Source organism: Silene latifolia, chromosome 9, assembly GCF_048544455.1.
Source record: "Silene latifolia isolate original U9 population chromosome 9, ASM4854445v1, whole genome shotgun sequence".
Lineage (NCBI taxonomy): Eukaryota > Viridiplantae > Streptophyta > Magnoliopsida > Caryophyllales > Caryophyllaceae > Silene > Silene latifolia.
In genome coordinates, this window is record NC_133534.1 from 35,468,361 (window position 1) to 35,490,887 (window position 22,527).

Below are 22,527 nucleotides of genomic sequence, written 5' to 3' on the forward strand. Positions count from 1 at the left end.
TGCGTGCCGCCAGCCATGACACTTTACGACGGAACCACCGATCCTCTTGACCATATTAACCACTACAAGCAAAAGATGATGGTGATCACCGCGACAGGCTCCTTGAAAGAAGCATGTATGTGTAAAGGGTTTGGATCCACCCTGTCCGGAGCAGCCTTGCAGTGGTTCGTCAGCCTGCCCAACAGGAGCATAACCTGCTTCGCCGACTTAGTCAATGCCTTCCACCACGGTTTGCCGTGACCGCAGCACCGAGAAAAACAAACCAAAGTGACTGTGCACCGAATAGTGCGGGGACCGAGGAGGCCACGAGAGATTTTTCGAACAGGTTCAAGAGAGAAGGTGGCAATCCCTCGGTGCGACATATCCACAGCCATAGAAGCTTTCCGCCAAGGGCTCCGCCAGGATTCAGACTTGTATAAAGATCTGACCAAGTATCCATGCACTACCTCGGAGGAGGTGCAGACAAAGGCAATTGCAGTCATGCGGCTGGAAGAAGACTTAGGGCCCAGGAGGGCAGCTTATGGCACAGATCCTACATCCAGAAAGGCACCAGTGGAGAAGCAGAATGAAAGAGCTAAACCCTACAGCAAACCTGTGAACAAAGTATCGGAGGGCCCAGGAGGAAAAAATAACTCAGAGCCACCTCCGAAAGTGAGTGAGTATAAATTCTCAACCAATCTTGCAGGTGTACTCAAGGCCCTAAAAGAGATCCGGGGAGTCAGGTGGCCCAGGAAGCGGGTTGACGAGCGTCCTAACGACAAGATAGACTCCAGTAAAAGGTGTGAATATCATGATGACATCGGCCATGACACCGACGAATGTTACACCTTGAGAAAGGAAGTCAAGTTCCAGTACGATCGAGGAAACCTGGACCACCTATTGCCAGGAGGTTCCACCAAAGTTCACTCCGCTGACCAGGTTCTGCCTACCCCTCCACCTGTGTGCACTAGAATTGTAAATGTTATTACAGGAGGCTCGGAATTGTGCGGCCTGACCTATTCAGCAGCCAAAAGACACGCCACACAAACCAAAGGAGATAAGCTAGAGTTCTCCTGCAGAGTCAGCCGCCAGGACCTCCCTGCAGTCACCTTTGATGAGACAGACGAACAAAATGCCCCAGAACAACACCACGACGCTCTGATCATCACCCTCCCCATAGGAAACTGTGAGGTACGGAAGATCCTGGTGGACACAGGAAGCTCCGTCAACCTGATTATGCTGGAAACACTGAAGGTCATGGGGTTCAGCGAGAAGGACTTAGCAACAAAAGAGGTACCTCTAGTCGGTTTTAGTGGCGAAACGAAGCACTCTCTGGGAGAAATCGTCATCCCAACCTATGCCAAAGGAGTCAACAAGCAGGTAAGGTACTTGGTTATCGATGGGCCCTCTACTTACAATGTGATTCTTGGCAGGCCCTGGATCCACGAAATGAAGGCGGTACCTTCAACTTACCACCAATGCCTGAAATTCCCAACGCCTTGGGGAGTGCAAGAGATACGTGGGGATCAAGAGGAAGCTAAGAATTGCTATAAGATAGCCCTAAAACCAACAGCCAGACCGCCAACATAGCAATTACAGAGCCCGAGCATCCAGGAAGAATACGTCAAGCCACCTCAGGCAGAGCTAGACGAGATCAGCCTGGATGAACTGCAACCAGAACGAACCATACTCATCGGGTCAGAATGCACAGGTAAAGTCCGTCAGGAACTTATTCAATTATTAAGAGCTAACATGGATTGTTTTGCTTGGTCCCACAATGACATGGTAGGTATAGATCCAAGTATCATAACGCACAAGATGAGTGTGGACCCAAGCTATAAACCTATCCAGCAGAAGAGGAGGAAGATTGCCCCAGAGAGGAACCAGGTCATAAACCAGGAGGTAGACAACCTGCTCGCTGCTGGAAAAATCAGGGAAGCAAAGTACCCGGAATGGCTATCTAATGTGGTGGTAGTTCCAAAAAAGAATGGCAAATGGAGGGTTTGTGTCGATTTTACGGACCTAAATAAAGCTTGCCCTAAAGACCCGTTCCCGCTGCCGCACATAGACGCTATGGTGGATGCCACAGCAGGCCATGAAATGCTCACATTCCTGGATGCTTGGAGTGGCTACAACCAGATCAAGATGCACCCTGATGATCAAGAGAAAACGGCATTCAGGTCAGAGCGAGGTATCTATTGTTATAACGTGATGCCCTTTGGTCTAAAGAATGCAGGTTCCACCTACCAAATGGCTGGTAAACACTATGTTCAAAGAGCAAATAGGCCGCACCATGGAGGTATACATCGACGACATGGTGGTGAAATCAAAGCAAGCGACCCAAAGACGTTGAACATCCGGCCGACACTTTCAAAGACTCGAGGAAATATGAAATGAAGCTGAATCCCTCGAAGTGCACTTTCGGAGTCTCCAGTGGGAAGTTCCTGGGGTATATGGTCACCCAGAGGGGGATAGAAGCCAGCACTGATCAAATCAAGGCCATACTCCAGCTAGAGTCACCTCGAAAGCCGAAGGACGTGCAGTGTCTGACGGGACGGGTAGCTGCTCTGAACAGGTACATAGCAAGGTCCTCAGACAGATGCAGGTTATTTTATGACATCCTGAGGAAGAGCCAGAAGTTCGAGTGGACGGAGGAGCATTAGGCAAAGACTCGGCGAAATAAACGAAACGATATCTGAGCACTCCACCACTCCTATCGAAACCAGAACCCGGAGAGCCCTTGTCTCTGTACCTCTCAGTAACGGAGGTGGCTGTCAGTGCAGTGCTAGTTCGAGAGCAAGAGGGTGTACAGCATCCAGTATACTATGTCAGTAAGTCTCTGCTACCCGCAGAGACCAGGTACACCTCACTCGAAAAACTTATACTTGCACTAGTCACAGCCTCCTATAAGTTGCGACCTTATTTTGAATCTCATACTATCTCTGTGGTAACTAACTACCCTCTTAAGACTATAATGAAGAAACCAGAGTTATCAGGCAGAATGGCCAAGTGGTCCATACACCTGAGTGGCTACGATCTGAAATTCGAACCTCGGGCCGCAATCAAGTCCCAGGCTCTAGCAGATTTTGTCTCCGATTTTCCCCCTCCCTCCAGGCGCAGGCCGAAAAGGACATTCTCACCCTGGAGGAGGACAAAGGAGAGCAGATGTGGGAGCTGAATGTAGATGGAGCCTCAAATATGAAGGGAGCAGGAGTTGGTCTGGTCCTTAAGTCACCCCAAGGGGACCTGCTGGTCCAGGCAGTTCGGTGCGAATTCAAAGCTACCAATAACGAGGCAGAATATGAGGCCTTGATCTTGGGTCTGCAGCTGGCTCTGGACCTAAAAATCAGGCACCTCTAGGTATACAGCGACTCCCAACTCATCGTGAACCATGTAAATAACTCTTATGCAGCTAGAGACCCCACTATGATGGCCTACCTGGAAATAGCGCAAACACTGAAACTTAGGTTCCAAACCTTCAACATTAAGCAAATCCCCAGGGACCAGAACGTGGAGGCTGATGCCCTAGCTGCCCTAGGGGCAACATTCAAGGCAGGTACAATCTCCACCGTACCTATCGTCCACGTACTAGAACCTGCAATATCAAAAGCAGAACAAGACAACGAACTCATAGCTGGCTCACCACAATCACAGGAAAAAGGGGTGTTAGCAAACACCACCAGCCAAGAAGAGGCTGTAGATTGGAGAAAGCCTTATCAAGATTGGTTGCAGAACGATACACTTCCAGCAGACAAAAAAGAGGTAAGAGGCTTTAAAATGCGAGCTTCCAGATTTGTGCTGATTGATGGTGTCTTGTTCAGGAAATCCCTCGCAGGACCCTACCTGAGGTGCCTGGATAAGGGTGAAGCCCAAGCTGTTTTATATGCTATCCACAGTGGTGAATGTGGAAACCATGCAGGGGGCAGGAGCCTGTCCAACAAGGCCCTCAGGCAGGGGTACTTCTGGCCCACGATGCGCAAGGATGCTATGGAATACGCTAAGAAGTGTGATGCCTGTCAAAGGCATGCACCACTCAGCCACCAGCCTGCAGAACCTCTGCACCCAGTCATTTCTCCCTGGCCCTTTATGAAATGGGGAATGGACATAGTGGGACCGCTGCCCAAGGCACCAGGAAACAAGGTCTACATGTTTGCCATGACGGACTACTTCTCCAAATGGATAGAGGCAGAATCATTTTCCCAGGTTACCGAGGCCCATGTGATATCTTTTATTAAACGCAACATCATCTGTAGGTTTGGTATTCCATCTGAAATAATATGCGATAATGGGTCTCAGTTTATTGGCAATAAGACAGAAGCATTTTGTGCTAGTTGGAACATTTCATTGCAGAAGTCTACTCCCAGAAACCCTCAGTCCAACGGTCAGGCAGAGTCCAGCAATAAAATCATAGTGGAAAACCTGAGAAAGAAGCTGGAAGAAATTGGGGGCAAATGGGCAAAGGAGCTGCCACTAGTCCTGTGGGCTGACAGGACCACCCCTAAAGTAGCAACAGGGCAAACTCCCTTCAACCTGGTATTCGGGGCTGAAGCAGTTATTCCTCCAGAGGTTAAGGTTCCTACCCACAGATACGGGTGCCTGACAGAGGAGCGAAACCAGGTGGAAATGGCAAGCAGTCTAGACACGGTGGATGAGCTCAGAACCAGCGCCCAGATCAGGATGGCCTCGTACGGGCACACAAAGTGGCGTGAAGCTACAACAAAAATGTAAAGGTCGGGACCCCGCAAGTAGGAGACCTGGTCCGAGGAAAGTCTTCCAGAACACTAAAAACCAGAGAGCAGGCAAATTTGCCTACAATTGGGAAGGACCGTACCAGGTGGAAAGTATCGTCGGAAATGGAGCCTAAAGGCTCATGACAATGGAAGGGCAAATGGTCCCCAGATCGTGGAATATCATTCACCTAAAGAAATATTACATCTAAAGCGACTAGAACAGTCAGCAACCAGACATGCAGCACGACCCCACCAGGTTCCAGGTTTTGTTAAAATGTTCTTGTCTTTCTAAGAGCCTCAATTTTCAAATAGAACTTTAAAATCTTTTTCAGAGCTTCCAAATTAAATCTTTTGACTTTAAATTATCAGACTATAATTTTCAGTATGCTTTAAACGAATTACTTTAAAATCTAAGTTTTATCAACAGTACACTTCGAGCCTATTTTAAAAAGAATTTTCTGCACGCTCTAGAAGATAGGAGTCTGCAAAAGCTAATCTGGTGGAGTTTCTATGTCCCTACACAGAGAAGCATGGACTTATGGCTAAGTACCCACAGATCGGATGAACTAGGCTCCTGCAGTACTCAGCATCCATGCAAGCGAGGTTCCTCTGAATAGAGGGGCAAGTAGATCCCAGAGCCTCCAATCAACGAAAGCCGGCAATAATACAACGAAAAAGGTGCACGCACGACAAAATAAAGGTACGCCAGAAAACGGCAGAATATTAACTAAAACGCCCGAAGCGGCAAAATATCAAAGTACGCCTTGCTCCCATGAGCAAGGCCAAAACACACCGAAAATTATCCAAAAGATTAACAAAGTTTTATGCCACACAGGGCCCAGAAAACATATACTAAAAACCAAAAGAAGCTGGTCCAGGAACCTCATTAATCCAGAAACACATGCTCCACCCCTGTATCCGGAGTAGGAACAGTCTCAGGAGCAGATTGAACAGTGGAGTCACCCACAGGAGCCAGACCTCCATCTGGACAGGTTCCCCCTTGCACCTCTTCTTCTTCAGCAGCTGAAAAGTCGTCATCCTCCAGGGAGTCAATTTCAAAGTCCGACAGAATCCCCAGATCAACCTTCTCAGGAAAGGAGTCAGCAAACAGCCTCTCTTCTTCCTCCAGGTCCCAGGACAGATGCTTTCCCTCGTTGAACTCCCTGATGCAAGCGATCTTCATCTCCCAGGAGGAGCAAGCTGCAGCATCAGTCAGGGCCTTGGACAAGTTGGCCTTCTTTTCTTTCAAGACCTTGTTTTCGGCCGTCAGAGAGTTGTTAGCTTCCAGAACTTGAGCCATCTGCATCTCGGATTCCTTCAGACTGTTGCGAATGGAGCCCGCCTCCTCCCTGAGCTTCACCTTCTCCTTCATCTCGGTATCTAGCTGACGGAGCAGATCCTCTTCTCTGATTGTCGACGGCACACTTCGTCCTCAAGTTGAGCGAGCCTCTCACGGAGGAGGAGCGATATTTGCAGCGACTAGGAAAAATCAGCAGGACAACAGTCAAAAAAAAAAAAAAAAAAAAGGGTCTTACCTCAAAAGCATGTTCAGCATCCAGGTCTGACAGCTCCTTTGAAGACCTCTTCTCCAAAGATGAACGGGGACCAGGAAGCATCAGCCGCTCCAAATAGGGCCAATGCCCCAAAGATCGAGAAAGACCGAAACCCTCAGGAAGTTTCAAAGTCATCTCAGCAGGATGAACATTGGGGGTGTCATGGGTAGGAGGCCTAGTGAGTTCAGGGGGCAAAGACGCCAGGGGAGTAACCTCGATGGGAGAAGGCTCAGAGAAGGAGGCAGGCTTCTTCGAATGAGCGACCTCAAAGATCCAGGGGTGGAATCGGCCTTCCTCTTGGAAGCAGGCTTGGGCACACCTCCTGTAGCCCTCTTCCTTCTCTGAGCTAAGATCATTTGTAGGGTAACCTTGGGTCTGACAGTTTCTGAGGATCCTGGAGAGGTAAGGAAAAAGAGTAAGGCCCCAGGAATAATGCAGGGTCCTGAAAGTAAAGAAATCAGGAAAAACATGCAAGGGAGAAGCCTACCAGTCATTGTTGCTTCCTCCTCCTCCTCTCCGTCAGCGGGCGGTGTTCCACCTGGAATAAGGCCCAGTAAGCGATTGAACGACCTCTGATCAGGGGGCAGACCAAACAACTTGGTAAGAGAAGCAGTCTCGTCAGGTGAAGGCACTAAACGGTTCAAGCCTGCACAAAAAAGCAAGTAAGGAAAGTAAGAAAACAAAGAGCAAGAGAGAAAGAGGAAATCCTAAATACCGGAAGTGGATCGCCACTCAGAGTACAAGTAGTCAACTGGAGGAGGAAGGGAGTTAATTTCTACAAAGATAAAACGGCGGAACCAGTCGGTGTCGTTGGGCTTAGGAGGAAACACTATGCAGTGCTCCTCATTCTCCTGGACTCGCAAGGTCACTTGACCATGGCCCAGGGACCTCACAGTAAAGAGATGACCCAGATCACCTAGGATGATTCCGGAGTCATATAAATCGTTCATAGCACAAAGAGGAAGCAACGTACGCCAAGCGTACGGAGCAACCTGACACACAGCAAGCTTGTTCAAACGGAGGAAATCCTGAATTAATTTTGGGAAGGGGAACCTTAAACCCAGAGAGAACGGATAGAAGTAGAAGCATGTCCACCCCGGCCTACGAAAATCCGCCCTTTGGCCAGGAAGAGGAATATGCACCACCACCTCATCGGAAAAACCGAACCACTCTCTAATCAGGGCGATGTCCGACGCCTCGAAAGTGGAGTCACATGAATGCGTCGGAGCAAGAATGGAAGCAGAAGGGAACAAATTGGAAGGGTCAGAAATAGGGATTGGCATAGAAGAACTAGAAGAACGAGTATTTTTTCGAGCCATTACGAGAAAAAAGGATAGGGTACCTGGGAAAGGAAGACGGAAGAGACTGAGAAGGAAAGAAAATGAAGAAGATGAAAGAGACTGAAAAAGAAAGAGAATGGAGAAAGTTATAGGGAAAAGAAAAGAAAGTGGACGGTTGGGCAATTAATAAACGCGGCAGTTGAGGAGATAAAAACGAGTATCTGAAAAGACGTGGGAAACTGTACAGACGGTTTTTTGGCGGCTGAGACAGTTTGGAAATTCCCGCCCAAGTGTACTTGCACGAGAATTTGGGGGCAATTGTTAGGGGAAAAATTTACAATTTTTACCAAAAGACACGTGGCAGAACCTGAGTGGAGAAGGGCAAGTGTGATGAGATTGGTGACTTGGCAAAATCAGGACCACAAAACAAAAAGCAAACAAACACACTTAAGAAAAGATAAACGTCAGTCAAAAGAGGAAAAAGTCAGGGAAGCTGTTTCCTTAAAAATAGGTAACCGTCCCAGGAAGCTCACAACGGGCGTTCAGGGCCCTGAAAAGAGGAAACTCTAGGAAGTCAACTATAAAGGCAGAAGAGCACGCAGCAGCAAGGGGATCGACTGGGAATTACTTCCACATAGCTTACTAGAGAAAATACTATAATACTTCCTTACTTGCGAATCACTTTCGATTATAGTGCAATTATTGGCGGGATTCCGACTCCCCCCGCGGTTGTTCCCACAACGGGTTTTCCGCGTCACCAAAATTCTCTCGTGTCACACTTTTTCTTTCGTTGCTTTCTGTCTTTACTTATCAAATTCGTTATTCGCTTAAAACAATAGACGATCACTTTGACCTCACACATTGATATATAACCGGTAAAATTTACCCAAAACATGGATCTAATTCAGAGGCAGAAAGAGGAAAGATGTGAAATCAGCTGAAGTATATGAAATATATTTGCAACAAGCTTTGGTGCATCTGTAGTGATTTCAATTCTGTGGACAAGTTCAATAAGAGATTAGGTCGTGATGTTCTTTGGAGTGAAATTAGTGACGTTTGGTAGTGTACGGAGTACTCTGAAGTGCGGAGCACTCTGCAGTTATAGATATCAAAGCTCAAGGATCTTTACAATAAACATGACCTCACTCTCTACTATGGTTTTTCAAGAATAGCTAGATTCCTTGTGAATAATGACTCGATGCTTCTTTATCATGATAGTTCAACAAATTTTATGAATAAGTATGCCTTGTTTTTTTAAACTAAATTTCATTTCGTATATAAGTTCAGTTCAGTTCAGTTTAAGGTGATTCTATTTAATTCAGTTCAATTTTGTATTGCTTAATAGTTCAGTTCAGTTTAGGTCCATTCAGTTTAAATCAGTTCAGCCAGTTTCAGTACAACAAACAGAGCGATCACAACCCTTGTATTTACTAGAGGAGAAATGATTGTCTTAGTAGGAAGCCCCTAATTCAGACATTTAATTAATATGTGGAGAATGAATCCTAATTATAGTAACATAGTGCAACATGAATGGAGGAAAAATGTTGTTGGTGTTTGTTTAGGTATTTTTTACCGAGTTGGATGATTCGGGTCAATGTGGTCTTACTCGTTAGATATTCGATTGATTGTTTGAATGTCGATATGTAAATAAAGAAATAAAGTACGGAATGTAAATTAACACGTGAGATTTGGTGACGCGGAAAACCCAATATGGGAACAATCGCGGGAGGGACGGTATCCTTCCAAATATTGTACTATGCTTGAATAGGAGGATGATTACAATAGTAACGTAGTGCTAATCTTGCTGGAACGAGGTATCAGGCCTGCAAGATCTTGGACGAATGGATGTGTATATGTGAATGTGAGAATGTATGGATGTGTTGTTGAATGTCCTTCCTTGATTGCTTCCTTGGCTATTTATAGGGTAAGAACCCTAGGCATGTCCTACCTTGATTATGGAAAGGGAATATAATTTCCATAAGAACTCTTTCCATATTTGGCCGTCTTCCTCAATTCTCCCTGATCTCCCTGAATTCTTCCTGGCTCTTCGTTCCTTAATCTGGACGTCTCCTCTGATGGGCCCCTGGTCTTCTTCCCGCATACGCCAGCCCGTTCCCCCTTCTCTAATTACGGGCTTCCTTCCTCCTTATCACTTCTCCCATAGTCTTTTATTTTATCAAGTGGGCCTTCCTTTTATTGCCCTATTTTTAGCCCAAACAGTTTGCCCCAAATTTCTTGTGAAGTACGCTACGAGGTGTCGAGCAAGGAATTTACGTAATCGAATGTTAAAAACCCTAAGCCGTCATTTGCACTTCTTTTCATGCAACTCCATCATTTCAGCCGCCCATTTCCTCTTTACTCTCACTCTACTCCCTCTCTCTTCCTTTATAATCTCAACCTCAACCTCCACCTTCCACTTCCATTAATCTCAAATTATTTCAAAAACTCTCCCTCTCTCTAAACCCTCAACCTTCCCCTTCTCTCATCTCGCCGGCTTCATTTTTCCACTCCCCTCCGTCTCCTTCCTCAGGTACTCTTCCCCTTTTTCTTCTTAATTTCCATTTTCTCTTTCTTCACCATGGGCAAAACCCGACAATCTTCATCAACCCCCGCATCCACTGACCGCAACCCTGACCCAATCTTTCCTTCCCGGGGACTCTTCACCTACCCCCACGACTGTGACTCCGCCCTGACTTCTGCGGACCTTCCTACGATTAAGGGCATGCTTGGTCTTGGTGACGGGGTGGATATTGCCATCCCTGGACCAGGACAGAAAGCTGACGCCTTTCGTCTAGGATGGGTTTGCTTTTACCTGTATCCTTTTAAATACGGCCTCCGTTTTCCTTTTCCCAAACTTATTCAAGACTTCATCTTTACCAACAATTTCGCCATGGCACAAATCTCTACTACCGTCTGGAGGGTTCTTCTTTACTCTCTAGCTGCTGGTCAAAATATTGGCAACCCTCTTTCCCTGGGTGATTTAGCCCACATGTTCAGCATCAGGTCCCTGGGTAGGGGCCAATTCTCATTCTGGGGATGTGGGGAGGCTCCCTTCAAGCATGTATCCAAATCTCGAGACGAGAAATGGTTTGAGGACTTCTTCTTTGTGAGGAAGGACTCCATCTAGCCGCCTGCTGACTATATCTTCGAGAAATGGGTTATAACCTCGAGTAAGTAGTCTCCCTATCACCTGATTTATTTACCTCGCTGCTTACTAGCTTACTTCATCATCTTCTTGCAGGCCCCTGTGACCTGACCCGCATTGGTGCCAAGATCCCTGCCTGCAACAAGCTGTTTAGCATTTCTGAATCCGAGAGAAAGTTCATTGACCTGCAATATAAGGTATCTGATGGACACAACTGGCTAAGAACTAACTATCCTCGATTAAGTTGGAGGCATGTGTGCTGGAATGCTATGAACATCGCTAAATCTTCTTTCATCTATTGGTCTGTCATGTTTGGAAGATTATCAATTAGGGAGATTAGTACGAACGGGATATAGTCAGGGGAAGTTATGCTATTTATGTAATGTTGCTGATGAGAATCATTTTATATTAGAGTAAATTATCAATTACACCCACGCGTAATCCACTTTTTTACATTTACTCCCACGTCATTTTTTTTTAAATTACACCCAAATTAATAGCTCGGGTTATAAATTGCACCCAATGCTATTCTCAGGTAAAAAAAAACTTTATGAAATGACGAATTTACCCCTGTGTTTATAGTTCTCAGTTTTGCTAATCTCCACAAATTAATAGCTCAGGTTTTCGTTAATCTCTACAAATCCTTCAACAACTGAGAGCTCACACATCTACTACAAATACACAAATGCCAAACAGTTACAATGTAGCTGAAGTTAAAATGTTGCCGCTTAATTAAGGGAAAAAGGTAATAGACTGAGGCAGGAAATTCGGACATATGTTTATGCTTCAAGAATTCATGTAAATAGAAGAGAAACTAGAAGCCCACATCCAACCATAGTTTGTTACTGCATTCTCATAGGAGTCATAACTTGTACTTTCTTACATGATCGGCAACCCAATGATGCTCTAAACATAAATTTCTGAGCAATCAATAAGATGTCATGCTTACCTCATTTAATCTCCACTTTCCACTAAGATAACTTCACATGAATCCATTCAAGTTTCAACAATGAAGAACATGGTATGAGTTTGGATTTCTGGCAAATTTATAATTCTTTTTTGGCCTTCTTTTTTTGTTGTTTTGCCTAATATGTCTACATCTTCACTGATCACTCCACAACTTACTATAAAAGGGCGAGGATCTAATGACACACGAGGCAAAGGCAAACGTCTGATAACACAACATGCACTATTTTTCCCAGACAAATTTGTATTTTCAAAATATAAATTTGTGGGATTATAAATGCTGGCCATTGAATTTGGTTAATTTTTTGTCAACCTAATTTCCGGGTTACCTTGAGGATGAGGACCACAACGAAGGAAATCAAATTGGGGGAAGGTGAGAGAGGGGATGAACCACAAATACCATCTTACAACCAGTTGTATATTAGCATTGTACAACCGCTTCAAAGTTGTTGAGTTCTTTACACAAAGTTGTCGAGCTATTTTATAAGTTATTGAGCTAATTTAAAAAGTTATTGAGTTTAATAATTATTCCTCTTAAGCTCAATAACTTTGTATTGTAACTCGACAATTTTGTTAGTAAAGCTTGACAACTTTATAACAAAACTCGACAACATTAAAAAGGTTGTACATAAACTACATACAACCAGTTGTATAATCTACTAATTGGGGATGAAGATGGGAATGAATGAGGATTTTAAACAACATACACAAGCTTAATAAAGGAAGAAGGGCAAAATCGTCCTAAAATAAATGTTTTAATAACCCAAAAAATTTTAAATTTGACGGAAATGTAGTTAAAACCGATATTGAGTGCAATTTATAACCTGAGCTATTAATTTGGATGTAATGTAAAAAAAAAAATTGACGTGTTAGTAAACGTAAAAAAAAAAAAGTGAATTAAGCGTGGATGAATTACTCTTTATATTATGACTATCCTTTCAGCAAATTAAACTCTGGATTACTTTAATGCAACAAAGGCTCAGAGTAAGTTTTAATCCAAGGGCTTTACATGACAGAAAAAAAAAATCTTTGATAAAAAAATGAAGAATAAAGAGTAGCATGTCATTTCTTTCTTGCCGCCTCCTTCAATTTTCACAATGTTACAATCTTTAATTTTTCAGCTACTATTTACTTAAAAAGTTGCACTAAACTCAAAAATTTCAAAGCAACCTATAACAAATCACTGTACAGTATAGGACACCTGAAAGGCAAATGAAAAATCACCTACACAACTGTAAATTAGGTACAAAGATGCATCACTCGATCGACAAAAAAAAAACAAGTGTATGTAGTGCTTAGTGATGGCCTCGTCTAAGAGCTGAAAAGAATCCCCCTTGTTTGTCTCTGCTACGATCTTCTCCACACGCAACCTGTTTAGTATACAACAATGTAAAAATTAAGTGTAATGACTTCAAACTCTAGCAGTTAATAGAAAATATAATACTAAGCAACTAGGTTTCTCAAAATTGGTCGGAGTTCATGGAATAAAGCAAAATGGCTACATCCTCGTTGTATTGAGTTAAACTAATAGGGGAAGGTTAGAACCCTTGAGACCATGGTCTGATGATGGCGTAAATAAATATAGGTTACTATACCTCTTGGGCTATCTGTTGTAAAATTGGTATGATCTCAGAGAAGTTCGGTCGCAAAGCTGGGTCTTGTTGCCAACATTTCACGAGCAGCTCAGCAAGCTTAGGATGACAGTTCTTCGGGATAGGAGGTCGTAAACCCTGACCATAATCAAAATACAAACAACTTCAATTCAAGTTGACTTTGGCATCAAACTTTTCTACCAATTAGATAATACCATCCCTCTTTTTCATAAGTTTAAAGCTCCCTTTTCTTTTCGACACGAAAACCACCATGATCCCAATTATTAGTCTATTACGCTACGAATAACGAGGGAAATATCATGTTTACCTTCTGCACTACCCCCACAGCCGCTTGTAATGGAGTCAAGTACTCATACGGAAGCTGCAAAACGAAAATGACAACAACAAAACAGCGTCAATTATAATTGAGAAACAAAATCAGGGAAAGTAGTAACATATAGATAAAAACTGAACGATTCACATACCTTCCCTGTCAGCAACTCCCACAGCACAATTGCAAAACTAAACACATCGGCTTTGTGATCGTATGGCTTATGTTCAATAACCTACAATTCAAGACAAATGGTTGCCCTGGTGAAATTGGCCTTTACACAAAATACAAATCAATATGTACAATGGTTCCATCATGCTAAAGTAAATCAAGCGTTCCAAATGCTCTTGGTACATTTGTATCAAATAATAGATCAATGCTAAATCAGCTCGTAGGAGTATAGAACCCCATAACATGTTCAGCTCTTTTTTTTATACTCGAAAGTATTGGAATCTAGATGCAAAAGACATACTCCGTAATAGAATGAGATCAACTAGATCCAATAGGTTAAAGAACTTCAACTATATATGCGAGATATAAAATGACAGCAAATAAGTCCATACTTGTGACGTTGTGAAGTTGTTGGTTTCTTTCAAGGGAAAATTCTTATCCTCCATAAATGTATATTCTACATGAGGAGGAAAGAAGCGATGATATAACTAAATGTATGTGCTATACACATAAATTATTGGGGGCTGCAGGGTTATACAAGTCACTAAAACTCAGGTTCTGAAAAAGGAGCGCACCTCAGGAGCCATCCAACGGTAAGTTCCAGTTTCTGCAGTCATGACGCCTGATTGAGCCTTTACTCTTGCCACCCCAAAATCAGCAACCTTGACCACCTGAGGCACATTTTACGAAATATATAAAATAAATTCTAGGTTTTCAGAAGCAGTTTCTGTCTCATACTCTCATTCGATATATATGCCTTCACGCAAAGGTAATGGTCCAAATTACACCCCAATGTAAAAGATACAAGTACCAATTAACAACAGAAAATCAAAATATGAAAAATAATTGTGTGGGTTCATCGTTAATCTTGTAACTGCAAAACTGATGCTGTTACAAACCATAAGTAAATATCTGCCTTCTTACCTCATTTTCATCCATGAGGAGGTTGGCTGCCTTCAAATCCCTATGAATGATATTATTCTGATGCAAAAAGTTCATTCCTTTGGAAATATCAATGGCTACTTTTAGGAGAGACGGAAGCTTGAATGTGCCTTTATGTTTGTGGAGATAGTCGTAAACACTTCCACCAGACATAAACTCTGTGCAGTTAACCAAAGAATAGACATAAGTGTGTTGTTGACTGATGGAAACAATGTAACAAAGAAAGAAGATAAATGAACATTGCATGTTAAGCAGGAAAAGTAGCAGCTCAATAATAGCTGCAGGAAATGTGGCCTAAGCATAAGCAATCAAATAGATACGGAGTACAAATTAAGAGCGCTGTACATTGGACTTCAGATTCCACTAAAGATCAAAGACGAAGAGGCAAACAGGTTACCTGTGACGATGCACAGACTAGGAGGTTTTGTACAGGCACCAATGAATTGAACAACATTCTTATGGCGGATTTTCCTGCAAAAAAAAAAAAGCAAATGCTCTAGCTCAAATATACCATAAATGCAATTTTAGGAAAAGCAGACAATCACATTTCATCTGTAGAATAAAAGTAGCCAAAGGCACACAAAAATATCAAAGTTGTTAGGTCAAGGAACCAGACCTCATAATATACACTTCCTGACCAAACTCTTTCTGTAAATCTGTATTTATTCGCTCAGTTTTGAGGACCTTGATTGCCACATCCTGACTGCAGTACGAACCCTTATATCTGTTTTTTTAAGAAGGTAATAGATAAGTTAATCACATATTCAGAGAAAGCAAGAACGATTACATAAAATGCCAAATCATCAATGACTTACAAATCACCGTATGACCCAGAAGCAACTTTCTTCTCAAATTTTAAGAGCCTTGCATCAATTTCCCAAACATCAGTGCCATCGTTTGGTATCTCCACGTGGTCACACTTAGATTCAACTGGTGTTAGCTCTTCCTCATCTAAAGGAGATGATGACTGCTGACTACACCAAGATGAGTTCTGTGATGCCATAAAAAGAGCACATTTTTTATAAGTAAGGTATAATATTAATTAAGAGACAGCGTGACGCCCATGTACAAAAGATTTCATAGAGGTGCGCCCTTCTACAAAAAGACTCAATGGACAATTTGAGAAGTATAATCACGCTCTTAAGCTTTCACGCGTAATCTTTTCTACAAAGAAAAAGAAAGACAAGACTACATTTTGTATGAGCAATAGAGGGTTGGTAACTAACTAACCACATCTGAAGAAGTACATGATTAAATGAAAAGACATGAAATTTAAAAGCAACAAAATACCTCAATTCGTTTGAGTTCTTTCTCTAAAGCAGATCTGAGCCTCTGAGTTTCCTAGATGATCAATATGAAAAGTAGAAATCAACATGCTGATCGATAAACTCCTAGTCGTAACTTGCAACTTCTAAGGCTATGATGTGAGACAAGTCGGAGAAAAATCTAAAATACTTACAGCTTCTCTTAAACATCATTGGTATTTAAAATTAACATTGTAAAGCATTAATATATTCACATTGATCAAATCGTATGCTTGATGACATTGACGCCATCAAACAATATCCCATTTTGATTTAACAAAAGACATAACTCCGGAATTGACAAATTAAAATTGTGAACATCTAATGCTACTTAAACCCCATATAGATGGAATTCCGATGTGTACTGCATTGTTACTTGATATTGAGTTTGTGACAATATTAAGGGAATAAGCATTAGGGTTTCGTATCTCAGTCAAACACATAACAATCGAGCAATATTCTTTTTAATTAAGTAAACCCTGAACAATAGAGAACACCGAAAAGGAACAATATGACACATTCCACATGTTTAATACAGGAAAGGCTGTAGAAGTAGTGCACATGAACCATCTTTAGAGAGGATGAAAACATGATTATGAAGTATATTTATGTTTCAATTATAAATAGAAGTCAGGATCAACTTATTCGTAATCAGAGAAGGAAGTAGAACCTCGTAAGGCCATCCATCAACAACAAAAACATCTAGAGAGTAACCATCTGTAGAAGAAAAGGCGTGTGCTTCCTGAATATTCAGCCCTACCTCTGCCAGCAGGGATGTTAGCTGCAAAGACAAGAGATTCAATCAAGCAACTGCCCACTGACTGGGGGAAGGAGAAGGTCTAATCAAACGGCCAAACTCCGAGTCCACAATTATTTGTATAGAAAACAGCTTTACCAACCTGACTAAGAAGTTTCGGTTTGTCATCTGAAGAAAATGTGATTTCATGCATAGGCCTGCATAATCATCAGCTGCAATTGTAAGCGTATGTAAGCAGAAAAATAAAATAGGATGCATAACAGATACGGAAACCGTTGAGGAAACTGCAAGTACTAAACTGGTAGAATGTACAACTATTTTCTAAGCTGCATCTGATAAGTAATAGTAACATTTGGCAAAAATTGGTAAGGCTAACATATGAAGATCAGTTTTCACCTTTTCTAAGTTGTACCCCTCTTTTGGAACAAAAAAAAACTTTGATTGGCTATCACTCTTGGCCACGAGTTCAGATGAAAACGTTGATTCTTTATTCAAACAGAAGATGATCAACCGAATCTGAGAACGTTGATTTTTTATCCAATTACTCCCACTGTCCCGCTCATTTGTTGTCCTTTTCCATTTTTGGGTGTCTCAGTCAATTGTTGTCCTTTCTATTTTTGTCCTTTTTATTTTAAGAAGGAACTTAATGAGTAATTTGATCATTCACACTCAATTTATTCCACTTGTCATTTAATAATTGGCTCCCTCCCATTTCCTTGGTCTTTGTACCAAAATCAAAGGACAACAAATGACCGGGACGAAGGGAGTATATGTTACAAGACATGGAGGGAATATTAGGATATTAGGCCCATTAGGGCCGGCTACCGTTTAGGGTTTAGAGTATCGTCATCTATTATATATATCGTCTATGTATTCTCATCAAATCACAACAATCAATAATACAGTCATTTATGAATTCCTCCCTCCTTTATAATCTTATCATGGTATCGGTATCAGAGTCTCTCGCTCTTGAGGCCTAAATAAATTCCGCTACCCTGCCGGTGGGTGTTTAACCTAGCTACCATGCCCACCGGCGGGATTCGCTATCAATTTAACCGTACTTTTCATATTTAAAAAAAAAAAACATACTGGTATCATTGTTTGCACTTTGCAGCAACCGGATTTCAAGGATTTAGATCCAAGGAAACCAGGTCACAATTGATCTTCATCTCATGTCATGCCACGTTATGGTGCAAATGACAATTTGTCAGATCCCCCAATGATCTTTTGCCGTATCGGATCTAGAAACAAAGAAACAATTTCTTCCTTTCTTTGAAATTTGATTTATCGTCTTTACTTCGTTCAAGGTGGTACAAAAATTGACTGGCGAGTTACGCAATCATAATCACCATGATGGTGGTTCAAATCTATTTGGCGTTTGAAAAACTTAGCGTTCTCCAAATATTGAAATTGACGGATAATTTTCTGTTTTACAGAAATTTGTTTAGGTCCGATTAGTGTTCCTAACAAATTACCTAATATTCGACAAGTTCGAAAAGCTTAACGTTCTTGTTCGAATAAATTTTCTGACGAGTTTATACTCGTTTATCTTGTCAACCTTGCGGAAATGAAGATGGAGAAGTTGACGAAGAATATTTTTTCTTATGTTTTTCTTGTATTTCTCCAATCGTAAAGTTCGTATTATGTACTGCCTTTACGATTGCGGGAGGGTATTAGGGTATTAGGCCCATTAGGGCAGGCTACCGTCTAGGGTTTAGGGTATCGTCATCTATTATATATATCGTCTATGTATTCTCATCAAATCACAACAATCAATAATACAGTCATTTATGAATTCCTCCCTCCTTTATAATCCTATCAGGGGAGCCTTGGCGCACCGGTTAAGGTGTTGCTTTGTCACCGTGAGGTCACGGATTCAAGTCCTTGGAGTGGCCTCTTGCCAAAATGGCAAGGGAAGGCTTGCCACAATTACACCCTTGTGGTGGGACCCTTCCTCGGATAGGGATGTCATTGGGACGGGGCGGTGGTGGATATAGGGTCCCCCGTACCCGTACCCACCAAGAAAAACTCGTACCCATCCCCGCCCCACCACCTGTGGCGGGTACAAGTTTCCAAAACCATCCCCGCCCCAATGGACGGAAATATAAAACCATACCAACTCGCTTACCCATTAACCTCCTATACCATAATTTTATTCGATAATTTTTTTCGCAAAAGTTAGATTTATCACTATTAATTTCCATTTTTTTTGAATTTATCTTTATAATTTTAGTTTTTTACCAAGGAAATTAGTAAAAAACTTTATAAAACAGCTATTATTAACATTATATCTTAATTATAAATAAATAAGATTTAAAAAATTGTCATAATCGTATTAATGTTTTTAATGATTGGCGGGTAGGCGGGTATGAGGCGGATAAGATGCAAAATCCATCCCCGCCCCATTACCCATGGCGGGTACAATTTTCGTACCCGCACCCGCCCCACCGGCCGCCAAAGCTCTACCCATGCCCGCCCAAACTGGTGCGGGGCGGTACCCACTTGTACGCGCCCCGCTAACATCCCTATCCCCGGAGCCTCACCTAGCGGGGACGCCATCGTGCACCGGGCTGCCCTTTTATATGTTACAAGACATGAAAATTATGCACACACCAGTGAACAAGAAAAACGTGAAATTATGCCTACTAGGATTTACCGCAGAAGCTTTGAACTCGCATGTGCATCATCCTCTTCCACATCATCAAGTCGTTTTCCTTCAAGTGCAAGGGCTTCAAGATTAGGAGATGAACCAAATGAAGGAGGTGGATGACTATAAACAGTAAACACATCACAAAAGAAGAGACAGTAGATCAGCACAGTGATAAGATCAACAGAATTGAAATGAAACGATAGAGCTCGTTATAAGCAATCAGCAAGTGCACCTTTTCCGTGCAAAAGGAGAAGATTCCAGAGTCGTATCATTTGCTGTTGTATCAGACGCATTAGGAACCTAATCAAAGTAGCGACAACATCTGTTAGTACATGTACAACCAAACAAAAGCATACTAGCAATTAAAAAGCTGAATAGCCCAGAATTAACAGAATTCCAAGGCCATTGTCAACCTGATAAGAAACTGCCCAAGATTTTACGTGTTAGGATTAATTTGCAAAATCAATTATTAAAGCGACAGACAATAACGCCGATTAAACAAAAAAGCTACACCAGATCAACTGTTTTTTACTCCCTCTATCCCTATCATTTATTTACCTTTGGTTTTTACACAAAGATTAAGAAGAGGGGAGAGGACAGTTTAATTTGCAGATATGATTGTTGGGTGACAAGTAATGTTGTTAGGATCGGGATTCTACTTTGATTGATGGAAAGGGTAGGATCGAGTCGGTAGAATCAGATCGTAGAATCGTAAGATTCTATAAACTCACTATATATATATATATAGTTTTTTATTTGGTAAAACTATATAATTCAAGATCAAAACACTTATTTATTATATTTATTCATAAAATATTGATAATTAATGATTTTAGTATCGTTGTATGAACATATTTTTACAACATACACGAAATTAGGGATTATTTTATAAAAACATATATTAATATTTTTACTATGAAATCGGATCGTAGGATCGTAGAAACGTATAATCGTATTATGATTCTACCTCTAGAAATTTTCAAATTAGTAGGATCGTAAGATTCTACAATCACGATAGAATCGTATGATCCAGGATCGATCAAGCATTTTTGGATCGTAAAATCGTAAAATCGTTGAATCGAATCGGGATTCTGACAACAATGGTGACAAGTGGGTCAAGATGAGGTGGAAGATCAAATAACTCTTGAAAAATATTTTCAAATTAAAAAGGTAAACAAACGAGTGAGACATCCAGGAGGAGTATTCAACAAGGGAAGATTTTCTATACACTAACTACTTAACATTCATGATTCCCCACGATCAAAACAAAAACACAGTAGCTTTAATACATTATTTAAGTAATGCTCATAAATCCTAAACTTTGCATGTTAGCCAACAATTCCCCACACACATTACACAAGCAATCAAAATATTTACACTAATTTTCGAACATGCAACATCAAAAAAAGATTTACCAAACAAGGCAAGCACGATGTACACAGTCTGATCCTTGTGTTTTCGAAAAATACAAAATGAAACAACAAAAAACAACAAACCTGAACTAATCGGACGTCAAATGCAGGTCGATTAGTAGGATCATGAGCAAGAAGCAACAATCTTTTATGCGTTAATACATCTTCAGCTCTCTCCACATTCACATCCAACGCATACCTATAAAACATCATCACCACCAAATAAATAAACAAATCGTGCATGCAGATGCCTGCTAAGCTAGCTGGTAAAATCACTGAGGGGTGGCCGGGTGCTACTCATGAATTCATGATTTGGGTTCAAACCCCGTCCACATCATATTTAGCCTTATGTCTCCATCCCTTTACACCCAAAAAAACATACAAATCGTGTATATCCAAATCCAAAATTATTTAATAAAAGTGTCCTACAGTGTGTGGGACGATCCGTACTGTGTATTAGTTAAAAACACATTTCTCACCGTCAGTAAATAATGAGCGTTTTACACAATAATTATGGTTAGGTTAACTAGTATACCTGACGGGAAGACGGTGAAAGTGAGCCCAAAGTTGGTCATCAAAACCAGGAGTAATAGCTTCAGAATGATTTAATTCCTTCAACTTTTCAAGCACTTCATTATATACCTCCATCTTTTGTCGCTGCTTCTTGCTAATCTGCGCCATCATCAATGGCGTTACCCTACTGTTATTATTGCAACTTTCTTCATTATTATTTTCCACCACCATTTTCACTATTAACCAGCTACTCGCGAAAAATTGTACGAAAAATGATTTAGATTATGCTTAAATGAGGGAAGATTTGGGTTAATTATAATGCAAGATTATAGTTTTGAATATTAGGAGTATGGTTTGAGGTTCGTTTTTTAAAAAGAAATTGTGGGGTATATTTATATAAGTTTGGTGGGAAAGTAGGAAAAAGGTGCTGATCTGAGAAGGAGTCGACATGGATTATGACTTAATGCTCATCCAATTAACAGAAAGAAGGCTGGATTTAGCTGGTCAATCTTTTTTATCATCGACTATTTCTTAATTATATTTAGGATTAGTCTAAAGTTTTTAGGACATGTTTCCAATTATGCCTATAATACTTAAGTGCAACTTATAATAATGGATTATAATTTTTTTTCAAGGGGTGTACTAAAAATAATTGGGGTCATGCAAAATATTTGTAGAATCACATAAATAATTAGATTTGCACTTATGAATAAACTTTGATTTTTTTTTTATGTGAAGTGTTAAGTAAAGTTATCAAATTATGGATGTTTTGCTTTTAAAGGTTTTAAAAAAAAAATCATCGTATTTTTTCTAATTAACGTTCCTTTTTAAACTATTTCCCGCTTATGAATCCACTTTATTAACTTGACTTTTTTTTAGCTAAAATAAAATCACTATCTGAAGAAGCGGCTTTACTCCTTTAGTCGTTCAAAATTTGTTAATATTCAACGCAGAAGGTGTGATAAATGATACGATTGTGAGACTATGATAATTTTCTGCTATTCTTGCTTGTAATTGTAACGAAAAAAATACTTGTAATATCTTACAACTACCTTTCATTTTTATCATTACAACCTTATCATACAACACAAATGAGAATATGTGGATAATTTTGTACTTCCTCGAGAGTCAATAATTTACAAGGGAGTAGCTCATTCAATCAATTACAAAATACTACTTCCTCCATTCAACTCCACTCTACC

General features: G+C 41.1%; 2 protein-coding genes across 2 annotated transcripts; one reads left to right on the top strand and one right to left on the bottom strand.

Moving 5' to 3' along the window:
- Positions 1-480: 480 nt before the first annotated feature.
- Positions 481-1,569, top strand: LOC141600856 (uncharacterized). Its single transcript, XM_074421112.1, has one exon. The coding sequence runs from the start codon at positions 481-483 to the stop codon at positions 1,567-1,569; it is 1,089 nt and encodes a 362-aa protein (XP_074277213.1).
- Positions 1,570-12,694: 11,125 nt separating this feature from the next.
- On the bottom strand, positions 12,695-22,071 carry LOC141599565 (serine/threonine-protein kinase STY46-like). The gene is made up of 16 exons (XM_074419610.1): positions 21,348-22,071; positions 20,897-21,011; positions 19,633-19,700; positions 19,407-19,520; positions 16,893-16,947; positions 16,664-16,774; positions 15,980-16,030; positions 15,505-15,680; positions 15,306-15,413; positions 15,087-15,160; positions 14,672-14,847; positions 14,323-14,418; positions 13,731-13,811; positions 13,574-13,627; positions 13,249-13,383; positions 12,695-13,023 (listed from the first exon to the last, which is right to left on the bottom strand). The coding sequence occupies exons 1-16, from the start codon at positions 21,554-21,556 to the stop codon at positions 12,949-12,951; spliced, it is 1,698 nt and encodes a 565-aa protein (XP_074275711.1). The 5' UTR covers positions 21,557-22,071; the 3' UTR covers positions 12,695-12,948.
- Between the last annotated feature and the right edge of the window lie 456 nt (positions 22,072-22,527).

Excerpts from the sequence above, each read along its gene's own strand:
- LOC141600856 (XM_074421112.1), top strand. The coding sequence starts at position 481 with ATGCGGCTGGAAGAAGACTTAGGGCCCAGGAGGGCAGCTTATGGCACA.
- LOC141599565 (XM_074419610.1), bottom strand. The coding sequence starts at position 21,556 with ATGGTGGTGGAAAATAATAATGAAGAAAGTTGCAATAATAACAGTAGG. Across the intron at positions 16,775-16,892 it reads AACCGAAACTTCTTAGTCAG|CTAACATCCCTGCTGGCAGA; the intron begins GTTGGTAAAGCT and ends TTGTCTTTGCAG. Across the intron at positions 16,031-16,663 it reads TTGATGGATGGCCTTACGAG|GAAACTCAGAGGCTCAGATC; the intron begins GTTCTACTTCCT and ends TTGATCATCTAG.